We start from the raw sequence: 19196 nt of genomic DNA, 5'->3' as shown, positions 1-19196 counted from the left end.
ATCTCTGTTAAGTTCCAATCCGTCCATACAAGTCAGAACGAGGAGATCAGAAATGAGTAAAATAGGTGGGTCTTTATTCACTAATCACGCAGCCCCAGGAAACCGTGGTGATCAGGTCCGGAGATCCCAGTGCAACTGTCGACCTCCGAACCCGAACACCAGAACCTGGAGCACTCAATCTCAGAGTATTCCAACAGAGAATACAACAATCTCCCCAGTGAGTGCCGCACAGAGAGTTCTGCGGCATGAATACACCCATGCCGCAACACAAAAACGTAGGGCAAAAAGGTCTGTGCTGTTTGTGCTTTTTATGTGATATGGGAACAGATGATTTACCTAATTCCTGCAGATGATCTTGATTAAGGTGCTGTACCTATTTTAACCATCTGCCTGAGTATTAATGGATAAGTTAGAAAGTGCAGTGTGGGGCTGCAGTTTGAGAAGAGCACAGCTAGGACTGTATCTGTTTCTGCTGATTATACGTGGTAAGAAAGTAAATGTAAACCAAGACTCACAGTAGAAAGGCCACAGACAGTGGTTTAGGACAACCAGGGCATAAAACTCCACTGAAGCCATAAGGGGTATTAATGATGATCTTTTTGAGTTTTTTGTAGAGACATACATAACTCGTTTCTGACAGTGGTGATATTTCTTAGGCACTGCTAGTGTTCAACCGAGTAAAACTGCACCAAACTGGGCTCTTAATCTGATTACGGATTACGGAGGACAAAGGCAGGACAGGAGAGTTGCCCTTAGTGTGAATTTCATTAGATTCCATGAATGGATTTCACCTAATTAATATGGCACTGGATGAACTCTGTACATTCACAGCAAGGCAGGAGGTACATTTGGTCGGCGAGGGTCAGACTGAGGAAGGTTGGATTGGGACTGGACCTCAGGGCATGGAATGGTTTCACAACCCTGAAACCAGTAAAATTCCTTCTCGTGGCCTGAATGCGGCAGTCTGATCTCTGGTTACTAATTTATGTTGGTCCATGGAGATAATTAGTTAGTGCTTCCTTTTCTGTTAAATACTGTGCCTCAGGTTTAAACAGCAAAGTACTTTAGAGAGAAGATAGGACTAATATTGACGAGCAAAGCAAATATGTGCTTGAGGTGAAAACAACAATGCTATTCAGGAATATTTCACTAAAATAGCTCGCGGCAGTAATATGTCCAACATGACTTCTGTAACTAATTTGAGCATCGTGTATTGATATAAACTCCTTATACAATGTTATACATCCGATATTAAATTGACAGTGTCGTTTGGATTGATGTTTTTGGATTACAAAAGAAGTACCATGCAGTTAAATACAAAACAAACACCCAGTTGCCTGGTATGCATTTTATAAAAATCTCAAATGACCGGTGTTGTCTTAGCCTCAGTAGGTTAAGAGAGTGAGAGCCTTTTCTCTTCTCCTGTGTTCACCATACACTGTCCCACACTATGCAATGTGTATGTTTAAATAGAAGATGGTACATCACGCACACTGAAAAAGGACAAACGGATCTGGCCTATGCCAAAAAAATATAACTGTTGCCGTATGTGTGGTTGCATTGATTCTTCATCGCCGATTTAAAGTTGTTGTAGCCATCAGAAGTACCCCCAATGGTAGCTTGAATACATTCTCAACTGACACTCATAGACCAACATTTTTATAGGCAGATCTATCTTTCTTTCTTGTTTCTTTTACACTAGAAAGAAATTCAGTAGTGCCAGACGCGCAGTTTGCATTTCAGCAGCCTACGCTTGCAGCCATGGAACCTTAGTCGGCCAGCTTGTGTCAGTCTTGCAATGTTTACCAAAACACAACATTGAAAGCAAGCATTTATAATGCAATAGGTCTCGCATTACTGATAGTTTGAGCTATTGGCATTGCAAATAATATTGCAATGCCAATAGCTCATACTTTCAGTAATGTGAGACCTAGTGCATTGCAAAAGCTTGCATAGTGAGCCAGGAACCAGCATTGTATGTCTCAGTGAAGTACTGCAAGCTACTCCTAGAGGTCCCTAGTGAGCAAGGCACCAGCATTGTATGTCTTGGTGCAGTACCGCAAGCTGCTCCTAGAAGTCCCTAGTGAGCAAGGCACCAGCACTGCATGTCTCTGTGCAGTACCACAAGCTGCTCCTAGAGGTCCCTATTGAGCAAGGCACCAGCACTGTATGTCTCGGTGCAGTACCGCAGGCTGCTCCTAGAGGTCCCCAGTGAGCAAGGCACCAGCACTGCATTTCTCAGTGAAGTACCACAAGCTGCTCCTAGAGGTCCCTATTGAGCAAGGCACCAGCACTGTATGTCTCGGTGCAGTACCGCAAGCTGCTCCTGGAGGTCCCTACTGAGCAAGACACCAGCACTGCATGTCTAGGTGGAGTACCACAAACTGCTCCTAGAGGTCCCTAGTGAGCAAGGCACCAGCACAGTGGACCTCTTTTGGTCACATATGGTACTGCACCCGGCAGAAGATATGGTAAATCCACACTGACCATAATTCATTGCATGCAAGACAGTACTACAAGTACATTCAAATAGCTATGTCCATATATACAAGTAGTAGCTTTGAAATGTGACAAAATAATTATTACATTCACTTTGGATTAGGTTGTACTCTGTGTGGAGCTGATGAAGGGACATTTACAGATGGTCTCATATAAATGTGAGATCTTCTAGTGAGCGAAGTAACCACTACCAGCCTAGTTTAGGACCAAGTGTGTGTCTTGGCCGAAGCCTTTTAAGAAAATAGTGCCTTGAGGCTGTAATTAAAACCTGGGGAGTAACAGCACATGTAACAAGGGTTGTCCTCTTGGGAGGTTACAAGAAGAGACAAGGCGGTACTAAGGAGGGACTACTAAGCCTATTGACCAATGAAAAGCCACCATTTACAAAGCGCAGGGACATGAGCCAATGAAAAAGATGGGCAGAAAACGGTTGGAGCTTTATGCCAATATCCTGAATACAGCATGTCTCAAAGAGACAGTGCAAGCATTGCCTAGGCAAGACCTAAAAAGGTGTGCTTCACTAAACGGCATTCCCTTACAAAATCAGTGACATATCTTCCTACCCCAACCTCCATTCGTCCTTTTGGAACCATCGTATCTCAAACAGGTTTCCTGCTGTCTCAAGTGCTCTATTGTCCATTCGTTCCATTAATGATCTCACACTCTGGTGATACAACAAGACTAACCTGAATAGGAACCAGACTAAAAATGTCATTCAATTAACAAGACAAAATGAGCTCATCTGCTAAAAAATAAAAGTTATCTATTCATCAATACCGCAAAAAAAAAGGAAAATATTTTGGGCATGGCCCATTTAATATAACTTTAAGTAAAATGAAACTATTATCATAAAACACCACTATTTTAAAAAAAAGTAAGATTTTTAAAATACATCATAAAAAAGCTGGTGACATATTTAGATAAAGATAGCAAGCATACGTTTTAAGGTTACCATGTAAACTTGTTTAATAATCTAAATATATCTTTAACATCGTCTAGCTCACACACTAAAACATACTACCTCGGGGAACATTTAGAAATTACATAAAAAAGAAAGTGCACAAAGAGTTTCCTATTATAGCAGACAATAGAATGTTTAAATAAAAGCTCTCTCACCTGTACGATAAAATGGGCGCCATTTTGCAGAAATGCATCGTTTCTAATTGGCAGCTTAACAGTAATTTGAGGTTTCCCTTCCGAGAAGACGATATTGTTTTTTGTAGAAACGTTCAGCACTCCCTCTCTGGCTCTCAAAGGGTCTATGGCGCCAGCAGGAATATACAACGCCGTGTATATCAGCCTCACATCACCTACAGTCCCTCCTTGTCGTTCAAATGATAGGGAGAGAAAACGACCACTTGGGCTGCTTTCAATCTTTTGGTCTTCTACACGGTGAAATTTGACTAAGCCATAAACATCATCACTGTCCTGAATGTAAAAGAGAAGCTGCAAAGAAAGAAAAATTCTGTTAAATGCAAATGCTGCAAATTTACATTAATAGGTAACCTACAGTACACACAGGTAATTAGTTTAAGGATTTGTTGCAGGGGATTCAACGTGTTCAAATACTAGACATATTGAAAAGTAGATGAGCAGTCTGGCCCACCTGGATGATTTTAAGCAATGTCTAATGATATCATAGTCAATTAGAGCATATTTTATGCTCTGCATGGGCCCCCTATATAGTTATTATCAAGAAACAACTACAATTCACTTCATGACTTTCTATAGCCAATAAATGGATGGTTAGTTACGGGTTCTACATTTTTTGTCTCATTTGGTTCAAAAGAGGAGTTTTTCAGCTGAGGCCTAAACTAGGATTTTGTCTCAGGGTGAAGAAGATGCTATGAGAAAAACTGAGGTTAGGGACGGGTCTTCGGTTTAGATTCTTTACTTTGAATATAGCCAGATGAGGAGCAATTAGAAGGTGTGACGAGGGAGCTGATTTTCAGTACGGTACTGCAGATGACTTGAGGGGATATTTGATGGAGATTGAGGTGTGGATCTAAAGAGGCAGTGATGTGGGCATGACTCAACTGGATGGAAAGGGAGCTTTGATCCGTTTGCTTTTGTCTATGAGAACAATCTTGCTTTGATGTTTTATTCCTTTCAGGAGGCTGGAGGAGCGGTGGTGCAAGGGGAGATTTGAAGACCACCACTAATTTGATTCAATTTCAATGTTTGTTGATATTGTCAGTTCTGGAGGTGAGTTTGTTCTTTTTAGGTTGGATGGTGGGGGGCATGGTCGACTGCCAACCAAGATGGCCGCTTGAAGTAGGGGCTTCTCTCCCTAACCTGTAAAACCCTGCCAATCCTATCAAATCCCCATGAATAGTAAACCAACCATCCCAGGTCACTGGCGGATGTCTTTTATGTGGACTTGATTTGAGGGATTTATCCCAGCATGGAGGTAATGGACGCTAAGCCACATGCTGAGGGATGGGCGGCTGCACGGCTGCTGCAACCTTACCAACTTGCTGCGACAGCTGCACCTCTAATGGAGTGTGCCTCGGAGGATTGGTTGGGCCCTTGAGAGTGGGGCGCCTGTTGGGAGTGGAACGGAAGGTGTGGTCACCCCTGGGGGGTTAGGAATCCTTTCACTGCATCTGGCCTTCCTGAGGCATAGCCAGAGTGATGACTTGAGGTGGGGCGAATTGGTTGGGGTAAAGGTATGGGTTTTCAAATGCCGCTGGCTCCCGCCCTTCTGAATTATTACACCGCCCGGATGCCTGGGACTAATGAATGATGTCCATGTTACCATCCCTTTACGTGGTCGTGTGTTGGGTACCAAGATGTAATTCCATCTTTGTGGTCTCATCATTACTGTAAGCATCCCAATATGGAGCAACAGGCCTTCTCTGGATGCCACAGGAGTTGAGGTGGTGGTGTGGGGGAAGAATGATTTGGCCTTGGCAACCAGGGCCGATCCCTTCAACCATCCGCAAAAGCACACAAATGCCCTCTGACTACCCCATACCTGAATAATTGCTATAGCTCTGGCCCCCTAGGATAACCAATCTGGGACCCCTCATACTTAAATGTGGTGTTATTGTGGACATGAACACACAGCTACCACTTTGTGGACTTTGATTATCTTCCTGTTCAACTACGGTGATTTCACTTAGCATGCTGATTTGGGTGACCCCATCACCTCCACTACTGGCGCACTACAATAACGCAGATAATAAACCTATAGTATTTGGATTAATTAACCTATAATTTTACACATCTTTTTATGGGGGGATTGCTCTTTGCCCACCGGCTCACTCAAGGAGGCCAGGCAGATCTTGAGCCTGCCATCAGAGGATGATGAAGACCAAGCTTAACTGGACCAGGGGACGGCGAAGATCCGTTAACCGAGTTAACAGATAGTCATGAAATGCTACAGAAGTTGTTGACCAAGTGCCACCATATTAAAACTCGCAAAACCCAACATCTAGAGTACTTTGGTAGACCCATCAGCGATGGCAGGAAAGAAGATGAACCAAGTTAATACCCTGAATGCAACCAAGACTACTCTTATTGATATAACTTCATATGGCTCCCAGTGGGACCCATGCCCTGTAGTTTATTCTACGTAGTGGGTGTGGCGGTCAGGTAGGGGGGTGGTAACCTATTGACGCATCAACACAGCCAATACGCCAAACTTGTGAGGGGGTACTTTGGTAATATGACGTGTTCTTTTGACTGTTAATATTTCTTAGCCAGAATTTAAGTGGAGAGGGATACGTTAACCACACATTTTTCCATCACATATCCTTTGCCTGGGTGGGCGACAAATTAAATGCTATGCATACTACTGGTATGATACAGTTATCAGTGGCTGCACATCACTGAAAGTCATAACTTACAATGTCCAAGGTCTTTATAACCCCTCCAAATGGCATAGAATTCGGGGGGAATTCAAAGCGGCTGACACCAGTATATGCTTCTACAGAAGACCCACCTCCTGAGGGTGGAGAAGGCTAGATTGAGGTCCTGAATCTTTTCTTCTCAATACCATGTGACTGCCTCCTCCAAGAGAGTTGGACTAGCAATACTCCTTAGCCCTAGAGGCCTGTTTATTTAGAGTAAGTATCAAGCTATTAAACCAGCTAGACTGGTAGATGGGTAGAGGTTTAAGTCTTTGAGAGGATAGCCTAGTTAGCCTTGAGTCTCTGAATGCCCCTAACTGTGGGCAGGAGGTGTTCCTGAAAGAAACTGTCAGAATTCTTACCCATTTCACTTTGGAATCCTTGATAATCAGGGGAGATTTTAATATTTTGCTAAATATAGCCCTAGACAGATCCCAGCTAAGTCATGGTGGGACCCCAGAGTTAGCAGCTGAAGGACAGGCTTTGTTAAATTATTGGGATTTGGTGGATGCTTGGTGCACTAAATATCCAATAACAATAGACTGCTCCTGCTATTCTTCAGCACATCAAGCATTTGCCAGGATGGACCTTGTCCTACTGGATAAGAGATTAGGACATGCCTTGGATGGGGCTGGCTAAATCCCCCAGACTCTCTCTGATAACTGCCATGAGGAACTTACATGACACTGGGAGAGAAAGGTGAGACTCACTTACTGGGGCTCTTAGTGATTTAACAATTAATTACTGAAAGACCCCATAGTCTTGGCTGAAAAACTTATAGCATACTTGACCATTGGCAATACTGGGGAACTGCAGAAGTGCATTGTTTGGGATGCCCTCATAGCAGTGAATAGGGGAACCCTTATCCAATAGGCAGTAAGAATTAAATGCATGTTTGAGCTAACCAGGGGAAACTTACCCACCACACTGAAAGAGGAGGAACAGAAACACAAAAATATTTCTTTCAATAAAATTTGGAGAAGGGTGACAACTATATGGGGCCAACTCTGCACCATAGATTTAGATAGAGGAAATTATGTACTCACTACATATGGACCCATATACCATGAAAGTGGGAACAAACAACACCCTACTGTCATATAAGCTGTGATTCTATCAGACGGACGCGCAAGCACATTGGGGAGATTAAAGATTAAACTGGCACACTACGCACCATGATTGAGGGAAAGCTCCAGGCATTTCACCAGGGCCGGACTGGGATCGGTTGTTTCCCTGAGAGACTATAAGGACGGGGGCCAGTTTTGCAGCGGTGAGGAATGGTTTTGCTACATAGGGCCAGTATTGCAGTGTTGCTGCAATATCGGCCCCCATTAACAATCAAGTGTTTCCAGCCCTCCGGGGCCAGGCAGTGCTTTCCCAGGGGCAGGTAAAATTAAATTGCCAGGGCTGCTTTGGGTTTCCAATCCAGTCCTGCATTTCAAACACACATAAATATTTATATACCGCAGGTCGCACTTTGCCAAGAAGAGCAAGCAGCATACATGCATTCAGTTTCGCTTCCTCAACTTTCATTATAGTCCTCCATCACTCTAGATGAGCTCGTCACAATGGCCAAGATGAGGTGAGGGACATTGGGCAGCTGAACTACTCTAAGACAACATACCGGATGGGTTTACCAAACTCCTTCCCATTTTAACCGCACTGTTTAACGATTTAAGCACAAACAATAGAGCTTTCTAAGGAATAACTGAAGTCCGCTTCATGCTGCCACCCAGACCATGTAAGGACCCAACACTCTGCCCATCTCATAGACACATTTTTCTATTCAATTTAGACTTCAAGATCTTTGCTAAAGTTATAGTCAACCAACTGCACAAACTGAGGCCCAAACACCAAAATAGCCTTGATTTTATAGATATTGCCATGAGGAAAGGGAGGGAGGGAGGAAGTAACTTGTCGATGAAACATTGTTCAACAAGGTAGCTAGGGGAAAGCTATACCATGTAATGAAATGGAATACAGCCATATACTGTAACCTTGGGAGCGGATCAAATTCACTGGACAGGCCTTTGCATTCTTACTAATATGCAAGGGCACTTGTCAGGAGTGTCATTTGTCCCCCCTTTCTTTTTGGCATATTTTTGGAACCCTTCCTCCAGAATATTAAGGAAAATCCCCAGGTTGATGGTATCTCCTTTTGCAAAGATGGATTTGAGCTGTCCGCTTTTGTGAATGATATACTTCTTGCCCTCACGGAACCCCTGCAGTCATTCCAAGCTCTCATCCCTTTATTCGAGAAACTTTCAGCAGTACCAGGCCTCCAAATCACTTTGACTAACTCTGAAGGTTTGGTGCTAGTCAGAGGGCAGTCCTTTGCCATGAATCATGTAAATGAAACATCATTTCACAGTCTCAAGGCAGCACCAAATTCCTAGACAGCCAATGGAGCCTACCATACTGGTTCGCACCAGAACAAACTGTGAATTGTTGCTACATGTAAACAAGGTCCACTTTGGCAGCCTGGAGAAACTATGTTCTCTCTCTTGCATAGGAAGAATAGCTGCACTGAACATTATGCTGCTAAATCAAATTTTACATGTATTCCAGACCCTGCCACTTCTCCAGATGAGGGAAGATATTAGACAGTAGCAAACGGCCTGCTTAACCTATATCTGGGCAAAGACTTGCTTGAGGGGCTAAAGACTCCTTACTTGTTGCACTACTACCAAGCCTCCCAGCCATGATATATGATTGAATGGCTGAAATGGGAAACAGATAAGCAATGGTGCTTTATAGAGCTTAATCTAGCAGCTATACCACTGGTGAAGTACCCTGGAATCCCTGAAAGTGTTCAAGTCAACTCCTCTACATCTCCCTAATTGCCATGCTAGGTGTCTGGGACTTCACTGCCCACAGAGAAGGCCTCGCTCCATTCGGATAACCCCTCACAACTATAGTCTGCAACTCTGGCTACACACCAGGAATTGAGATGCATGAGTTTCAGATTTTGAGGCAGAAGGGATTTCTGCTCTGATGCTATGTTAAACTAATTTGAGGAAATTAAGCTAGAGAGCACGATTCTAGAGAGAGAGCACTTCTACAGACAAATTAGAAACTGGGTACTCCAGAGTAGATTTAAGGATGGGGCCACGAGGGATCTGACACACTTTTACAAATTCCTACACTAAACACCAGGGGGCATATGTATGAAAGCAAAAATTAGTCGCAAACGCTGCGAATCGCAAAAAACAGCGTTTGCGACTGATTTTTCGCTATTTCATATGTATGACACACTTCCAAACTGAAAAATAAGAAATCGCTAAATTAGCGATTTCTTAGGCTGCGAAACAAGAAAACTGCGAATTTCCTAGCGAATACCTAATTTGCGATTCCTTAGCGTTGCGAATATCGCTAACAAGAAATCGCTAGCTAAGAAATCGCAAACACATGTATGAAAAAATCGCAAATTGCGATTTCACGAAATTCGCTAATTAAGAAATCGCTATTAACACCAATTGCTTGCAGGTGGTAAACTGGTGCAAGGTACAAAAACCAGCCCACAATGCAACAAACACACCCACAATGGCTGCAATGTACGTGATAGCCAGGAGGCTGCGTATTCGGGCCCTTGCACACAGGAGAATGAGACAGGAACGTATCTTCAGGCTGCGCATCACCCTGTTACAGAACACTGACGAGGAGATCTATGACAAGTACAGACTGCACCCACAGACCATAATGGACCTGATTGAGGAGCTGAAACCCCACTTGGAGCACCCTACTCGCAGGACACAAACAATTCCCACACATGTGCAGGTCCTGTGCTCCCTGCACCTCCTCGCGTCAGGGAGTTTTCAACGGGTCATAGCGGAGGTTGGTGGTGTGTCACAGAGTGCACTTTCGCGCTTCTTCCATGCCTTCCTAGATGCAATGCTACTGAGGCTCCCACATCACATTTACTTCCCCACCACCCAACAGGCATTACAACAAACGATACTGGACTTCTACCAGATTGCACGTTTCCCCCACGTCATCGGCTGCATTGACGGGACCCATGTGGCCATCACACCCCCAGCAGAAACTGAATATGTCTACAGGAATCGGAAATGCTACCATTCCCTCAACATACAGATTGTGTGCAACGCTAAGTATCACATCACCGACATCGTAGCCAAATACCCCGGCAGTACACATGACTCCTTCATCTTCCGACACAGCGGAATACACAGACGTCTGAGTGCTGGAGAGTTTGGGGAGGGGTACCTGCTCGGTAAATACATTGCACACATCAATACATCCACTACATCAGTTGAGGGGGGGGACATTGACTCACCTATTGTGTTTTTTACCATGCAGGTGACAGTGCCTATGCAGTGCGCGACTTCATCCTGACCCCATACCTGGATCCTGCAAATGCAAGTGAGAGGAGCTACAACAGGGCACACAGATCTACACGCTGTGTAATTGAGCGAACCTTCGGAATCCTGAAGAGCCGCTTCCGGTGCCTGCATAAGAGTGGAGGCGCACTGCAATACAGCCCTGAGACCTGCTGTAAAATCGTGTCAAGCTGTGCAATGCTACATAACATGGCAATGAGGAAAGGCACCACAATTGATGTGACCGATACAGACACTTCGGATGACGAGCGCCCTGCTCCCCCTGCCAGACCAGCACCAGGAGTTGGGGCAGCTGCTGGACGCCAGAGACGGACTGAGATCACACAAAACTACTTTTAGGTGAGTATGGAGGAAATGAGACGACAAAGCCTGATGATGTGTCAAGTGTTTAATCACACTTCACATGCAAGAAATAGTAATTGTCCCCAGCACATGTTGTACACACAGTGCAGAGAAGGCACAAGAAATAGGGCAAACAGCCTTTTGCGGGTTAATGCACCCGTGTTGCAGTCAGTGTCCCCGCAGATGATCACCTCCGTCGGTGACGTCCAGGGTGGTTGACCCCCATGGTGCGCCCTTGGCCTGCTACCTGTCTGCCACTGCGGCGTCTTTCACCTGGCAAGGTTGGAGTGATGCTGCTGCGACTCGATGTGTCCTCACTCTCAGCAGAGGCCATTAGTGCGCTGCCACCTGCATTGGCTGTCTGCAGCTGTTCCACAGCAGTGGTCACCTGCGCCAGCCCTCGCGCTATGTCCTGGCAGCAATGTGCCATGTCCACCTGCATGGTTACGCTTCTGCGTGTGAGTGCGCTGGTGGTAGTGCAGAGGCGGTTGACTGCCTTGGTATAATTGTGTAGCCGTGCATTGGCACGTCGTCCAGCCCTGTCATTGGCAGCTTGGGTGTCCCTCAAAGTGGCACAGAGCTCTCGTATTGCCGCTACCATGTTGCGATTGTCCTGATGTAGGCGGCCTAGCTGGCGATTCATTGACCGCATTGCCTTGCTTTGCAGGCGCTGTTCCTGCAACATGCACTGTTCCAAGCCGGAGAACACGGTGCCTTCTCCTTCTGTTGCAGTGCTGTTCCTGGGCCTTGACCTGGAAATGGCCTGTTCCCTTTGCCTTGGTGTTGGTGCGTCATGACGGGGCATGTCTGTCACACCCTGACTCCCCTCTCTCCTGTCGGTGTCATCGCCTGTTGCTGGGACTTCATCCTCAAATGGAGGCAGTGGGGGCACATGTGCGCGCTTCCTGCGCTGAATTGGCTGCTGCTCTGTCTCATCGCTGGAGTCCGCAGGGTCTGCAGGCTCCTCTCCCTCAGCGCTGTCTTCTTGTGGCATGGCGTGTGCTGTGGATGTAAAGGGGACTATATGAGTTTGTGTTACTGTCTGCATGTGGCACTCAATAAAGTTACAAATCTTTGACGGCTAATCTCTGACACATTTCTATTCAATGATCCCCAAAACACATATGTTGCATTTACTTGTGATGGTGTCATGGACACACAGTCAGACACAGTACTACGAGTACCATGATGCATTGCTGGGTGTGCTGTAAGACCTGGGCTGGATTGGCATGTTGGGAGTTAACTATGCGCATTTGGGGGAGTGTGCAAGGGATGGGGAGGAGTGCAGGGTGATTTGGCATGCATCTTACCTTGTCTGCTGGATGAGGGGTCGGAGCTGTCGATTGCAGCCACACCACCAACGCTCTCAGGCAGGAGGGTTGACTCCACAAGCTCCTCATGGGGGGTTGGCTGCTCTGCAGTGGATGGTCCTCCTCCAGTCTGACTGGCATCCTTGAGTCTGGCTGCCACCCTCTCCTTGGACCTCTGGCGCATATCATACCACCGCTTGCGCAGCTCCTCGATGGTGCGTGTGGTGACTCCAACAGCATTCACCTTGCTCTGTATTTCCAGCCAGATTTTCCTCTTCCTGGCCTCTGGGACTTTGAGTGCCTTCTTCCCAAACAGGAGCTCATGGCTGCAGACCATCTCCTCAATGAGGACCTCCTGCTCCTTTTCTGAAAACTTGTGTTTTCTCTTTCTTTTTTCTGCATCTTTGCCCTGCTGGTTTTGTTTGGGATCCATTGCTGGTTGCTGTCTCCAGGAAAGCCTCCTCACACTCCACAAGCAGCCTCTGGGTGTGGCTCAGGTGAGCAGGTGCAGGCAATCACTACAGTTTCCTGTTTGTGATGTCATCAGCCTGCACCAGGCTTGCAGATTCCCGTTTTTGCGATTTCTTATTTAGCGAATTTCGCTATTAAGAAATCGCAATACGGGATTCTGCGAATTATTTGCGATATTTAAGGAATCGCAAATGATTAGCGATTAATTTTATACATCCCGTTTAGCGAATCTGATTTTGCGAATCGCAAATTCTCGCAATTTGAGATTCGCTAAAGGGGAGTTTGATACATATGCCCCCTAGTCTCTAGAATATATGTCCTCCTCAACTCCCCAGCAAAGTAACGGTGTGAAATATATGGACTAATAATTTAACTTGTTACACCAGAGGTGAGGAGATTCTTTATAAAATGCTATTTCAATGGCAACCTGCACGGCTACATTAACTACATTATTGACCAGGCATACCCCAACACCTGCTGAAGGGCCTGTGGCGAAGTGGGATCCTTGTTACATATACTGTGGGCATAACCACAACGGCAGGATTTCTCAGACAAGATCTTCCTAGCCATCTATTAAATCCATGGCCAAATCATAGACAAATTACCTAAAGTTGCTCTGCTGGGCAGACCTGCAGAATGAATAGTTCCTTTGAACTGCAGTTGAATATCCCACCTCTTATTGGTGGTCATGCATATTGTTTTGCCACTTTGGGGGTCAGACCACTACACCGTCCTATGAACTTTGGCTGAACAAACTGTTTTTCCTATTGAGTCATGAGAAAATTGCACATAGTTCGTCTGGCAGATAAGTCTGGCAATTTAACAAACTATATTATCCAGTTTTACAACACTTAAACAAAGATTAAAGGGCCGTTGTCTCACAGCTTTAGGCCTTGTTGATTACACCACGATAGCCAGGTTTGAGACACTAGTGTGCCAGAGTGACTGAAGCATGATAATATTTTCAATTTTATAAGTGAGTGGTCAGGGGTGGTGGGATGGGAGGGTGCGTGTTAGTTCTTCCTTTTAAAATCAAGATAGGATTTGGGCGGTAAGACTTGAAGGATATACCTATCTGCCAAAATGTTGTTCTTTATGCCTGCTAAATTCACAATAAAACTACTGAAGCTGAGATTTAGAAGGGCAGCTTACCCTGCACCAGATGAGAGCTCCCAAAACAAAAATAATGATACCGAGGGTGGTGCAGCTAAATGTATAATTCCCATGGAGGGAATGTAAAATTTGTGTATGCTCTAAATAGGAGCGAAATTAGTTGGGTTAATTAACCTCTTTGCGGTATGATTCATTTGATGTATGCCAAAGATCATAGAGCATTTTGTGTATCTTACAATTGGTAAGATAATTATATAAATACATATATAGAGATAAAGGTGAATGAAAAAGTACAGCCTAACAAATACAAACAACTGGACTGCTAGCCAAAAGTCATTTTGAACAAAAGAGGGCTCAGTAAGAAAAAAACTAAAGAGAATATCAGGGCATTAAAATGGGACCACAGAGAATCCCACTACGTGGATGCTACCAGCATAGTAGTACAAATTTACCATAGCAGTTGAAAATAACATAGAAGTTTCCAATATAAGTGTTAAAGAAAAGGAGGAAGGATAGGATCACTTGGAAAGGTAACTCTTTGCTAATTGTATTGTAGATTAGCAAAGGAGGGTTGTGACACGCCCACCACAAACACCATTTGGCTCATCAGAATACCATGGTCATGAGTTCAAAGCATTTAAAACTTCCTGGAGAATTAAATTCATAAAGGAAAATCTATCTAAGTTATTCAAAATCTAAGTAATGACTACTACAAAGAAAGTCTTAATACCATAATTAGATTGTAATAAGTGTCTAAACCCTGGATAAAATTTACACAACATGAACATTGTTAAAATGACACTCCGATCCAGAAGAGTTCAGGAGGAAGGAGTTTATTAGTACAGATCCTTCAGCCTCCGCTCAGGACTCTAACATTCCAACGTGAGCTTCAGCCTCAACGTTCTACCACCGGGCAGTCCCATATGGCAGGGAAGAGGGGGGGGGGGAAAGGGAATGTGAGGGAACGGGAAAGATTGCAACAAACATATTTCCCAACACACTGTGGTCTCTTGAATGACTTTAGGGGTCATATTATGTTAAATAGCACATTATCCCGGTTTCTGCCAGGTACATCATCAATAGTGACCATCAGGGCAAACAGTGATAGTGTACCATATTATAAACAAAATGTGATGTCTCCTCTTCAACCGCAAACTTGCAGCTACACATAGAACAACTCAGCATTTAAGGGCGAATCAGCAGGTAGAAACCGACGGTCTGTCTTTAAAGCAGATTGACGAGCAGCACTTTGAAGAGGAGGCACGGGTCTACATGCAGGTGGAAACATTGTGTCTGCACCAGCCTACGAAGGTCGCCAAGGGGTCTACATTGGCACCCCCTCCCCATGGGCAGGCTTCAAGGGTGCGCTGACTTGCGTCACTTTGCATGTGGCTCACAACAGTCTGTTTACCACTGTGCCCACAAATGGCTCAGTTCAGGCACAGAGGCAAATAAATGTCTTCGTTTGCATAGGCCATGCTCCTATACTTATGATGGGAGGTGCAAAATATGCTCAGCACAATCCCATAATACAGAAGGGGCTGCACAAGAATCTCTGGCTCAATCTTAAATTCCAAAATGCCCCATGGCTGCAAATTAATGGGCTGAAACACTTATTCTGCCCCTTGGAAACGTTCTGCAGTATGAACACAACTTCAATTCACTATTAAAAAAGAGTTTAACAGCGAGGTATGCAATCATTGAGTAGGATTCTTTTTTAAATAGGAGGATGAGAGATTCAGTGGTTTGGTAACATGTCAAGAAGAATTCGTGTGCAAAGTAAATTATGACAGAAGGGCCATTGTATCCTGTAAGAAGGTGGTATATAAAAGTTGTTGCATAATAGAAATGCTCTGAATGCCCACAAAGACTCCCTTAACCCCTTGAGTGCCCATGACGAGATGGTCTCGTCATGGGCCGCGGTTGCGCTGTGCCCATGACGAGACTATCTCGTCATGAGCCCCGCCCGCTAATGAAACGCCCGGCACAGGGCGTGGAAAGGGCGGGGAACACAAGGGGTTAAACGTTCTTGCCTCTCTCTTGAAAACAAACACATCTTAAAGCAGGAATAGGAGAATGCTATTTTAAGGGGAGATGCTTGCCAGTGGTAACGACATCTATCACGTTCTAAAACGTATTAAAGTACTCAAAAAAATCTAAGGTTTGATAAGGTAAAGAAAAACGGCAGGTACAGAAAGTGAAAACAAGAGATACTTTACCAGCCGTGCAGCTCTTTTATATACAAACCAAGCAGAGGTCTTTCTGCAGTTTGAAGGGACTAAGCCTGACTGCATCAACGAAAGAGGATGCTTTGATGAGGAGGAGTTGGGCACAGATTTGAGACCTAAACAGAGATTGCTCCTTTGAGTGGCAATCAATACCCTCTGTCAACTGGCATTCGCCAAACTAATAGCTCTCACTTGTAACAGTGGGTGCAAACCTAGTGGCATCAGGGCTTTGTGGTCTTGTCATTCTTTTGTTTACTCTGTATTGGAACGTATTTTTGGCTTTTGTGAAACTGTTGTAGGTTCTGCACTGTTAGTAAGGCTTGCGCTTTAGGGCGGTGGTTGGAGCTTCCTCTGATGCATTATACCAGATATTGTTTTCTACTGTGTGAATCCTTCTCCGCAATTACTACCCTTTGTCAAGGACTGGACACCTACATGACCTCATTCATCTGTTGCAAGCTTCAACATCAACAAGTGTATTGGAACACTACAGGAACGTTGTGCCTTATCACTATTCCATTGAAATGGAACTTAAGCTAACTGGAGTTCTTTCACTTCGCTTATGAAAGGAATTGTATCTTCTGCCACTCTTCTTGATGGAGTGCTGGAGGCTATACGAAGGACGAGCTATTTGCTCCAGAGAAAAGGAAAACTTGCTTTCATTAATGCAAAGAGACAAAAAATATTGATGTAAAAGTGGGTGATGAAATAGTAGTAAAAGTTCCGAAAAGAGTAGTGGAGATTCAAAATATTCTTCTTCACTCAAAATCATTTCATTATTCTGTGAAATTAGAAAATTGACATATTTGGACCCTGAATCATATAATTCTAATTAGAAATTAAGATTTTCCTTAAATTCTCAACCTCTTTCTGTAGCTTCATTGCAGCACTAGACTCCCTGCCCACTGCCATTAGAAGAATCTGCCCTTCGGCGGGTGGGACATGCTACTCTTTGAGCATCTTGGGTGCAGGAGAGACCTCAGGAGTGCAGGTGGCTCCACACTCCCTACTAAATCTTACCTTATGGCAGCTGGCACACCGATGTTGTCTCCCTGCAGTCTTCTCTCTAGGATCAACCGTGGAGACGCAACAGCATCTCCCTCTTCCTGTTGTCTCCACCCTCCCAGAATGCTTCAATCAATCCTCTGGGAAAGTATATTCTTTACAAACAAAGATGGCCACCATTAAACACCAATCTGTGAAGATTCTCCCAGACCAAAATGGAGGCCCCGTTTCTAGATTTATTTTCACTTTTTTCTCTATAGAAAAGGGGAAACCATGTCTGCTCACTGTGTCACACTGAGTTGTTCCTTCATTGTGATCCATCCTTCTGACCTTCTCTTGGAGTTACTGGAGTTTGTTAGTGCTGTCTGTTGACTCTTCCATTATCCTGGTTTCCTAATCTCCTTAGTGCACTCTTCAGCGCCTCTTGATTCTAGCTGGATTGCCTCCTCCTCCTCAGTTGGACCTCCAAGAGCCAAAGGCATCTGAAATGTCACTGCCATAGTGGATGTTCTCTACCTTAGGACATTTTCTTCGCTTTTGGTGCTCCTTTTGGAAGGCACCTTCTACTTAGGCACTACGTAGTGTCGGCGGCAATGTGGCTGCTGGAAAAGGTCACCCTTACCTCTGGCAATCTAAGACTGCGAAGACCTCGACGTCCAGATGCAGCAACAACCAGACCCATCTTCAGCAGGGCTTCAGTCCTGTGAACATTTCCCTTACCCATTCTTTAGAGGTTCATTTTTATTAGGGTGGTTTAAAAGTAGATGTGTATGGTATCTGAGGTTGTGCTCTAGTATTCCTTGTATATAATCTATTTTTGAATGTATTTTTGTAAATGTGGTATAGGTTCTATACAGTTAGTAAGGCTTGTTCTTTCTGGATGGCGGTTGGAGCTTTTTTACTGCATTAAACTGACTGGAGTATATCTTTTACTGGTGTGGAGCTTCTTCTTCTCCACTACTGCACTTTGCCTAGGCTTTTTCATTTACCAAATAGCCTCCATGCATGCACATGCATGTACAACTATCTTTGAATCATTTTACCTAAAGCTAGGAAAAAGCATTCAAAGATGGTCACGGTGCATGCATGCATGTTCGGCTTAAGGGGAATATCAAGTGCAGTACATATAGAATCTCTGGTTTAATGCAATTGACATGAAGGTCTGCTCAGTCTTATAAATTACTAAGAGTTCAAGCAGCCTACTAGTCAAGTTAAACTATGCAGTTTTGAGCAAGCGACCTTCCCTCAGTCTTCCAGGCACGGCCCACGGTACTTGCCTTGGAAAGCCGTTTGTCATATGCTGGTCATCCTTGCTTCTGGCACAGCAAAGCGTTTCAGCAGTGGAGTAAGGTCATGGAGGTTTACCTGCCTCTCTGGTCTCATCAAAGTTGAAGAACGGCAAGCTAGGGATCAACTGTCTCCTTCTTAGCAATTGAAGACTCTGGGCCCTAATTGAAGACATCGGCAGCTGCAGTGTCGGGTCACACTGTTTGATGATGGTGACATATGCCTCCTTTTTCTGGGTGTTCCTCACAATGGAAATATAGCTGGCCTTCTCCTTCTGGACTGTCTGTCCTCCTGATGGACCAGGCACTTTTCTTCTCTCTCTGTGCAGGCAGGCTTCCAGGCACCAACCACTCCCAAACCTACTCCAGCAGGTGATGTCCTCTCACCTGAGGTAGGCTAATTGTCAGACAGTCCTGGTTGCACAGCAGATCTTTGAATAGTCCTGGTTTCCCAGCAGCTATTTAAATACTCTGGGAGCAATCCCTTCCTTGGCTCTAGTAGGAGCTTCCAAAACAAGGGCACAATTAAGCGCAAGATTTCTACACTGACTGCCATCTGCCTTCAAGAAGTGGTATCAGGTTCAGGTAAAAGGCAGACTTTCCCCAGAAAGGTTCTCAGCTTTAACAAACGAATCTGCTTGCTCACCTCCTCTCCCCTATGAACCACCAAATGGCAGTGAGTATGAGGAATTAGCAACTCTTTGCTAAAAGGTTCACAGTGAACTTTGAA

At 44.7% G+C, this 19196-nt stretch overlaps 1 protein-coding gene across 1 annotated transcript in view; it reads right to left on the bottom strand.

Annotated features, from left to right (window-relative positions):
- The window catches only part of ADGRV1 (adhesion G protein-coupled receptor V1), a 1990932-nt gene that overhangs the window by 1749596 nt on the left and 222140 nt on the right, over positions 1–19196 (bottom strand). Inside the window, exon 9 of the mRNA XM_085632468.1 lies at positions 3616–3945. Within this exon, the coding sequence (XP_085488594.1) occupies positions 3616–3945 (330 nt within the window). The remainder of the gene's footprint in view (positions 1–3615; positions 3946–19196) is intronic.

The sequence above is a fragment of the Triturus cristatus genome, chromosome 2_1 (genome assembly GCF_964204655.1).
Source record: "Triturus cristatus chromosome 2_1, aTriCri1.1, whole genome shotgun sequence".
Taxonomy (NCBI): Eukaryota; Metazoa; Chordata; class Amphibia; order Caudata; family Salamandridae; genus Triturus; species Triturus cristatus.
The sequence above is the reverse complement of the archived record's forward strand: the minus strand, read 5'-3'. Positions and strand labels throughout refer to the sequence as shown.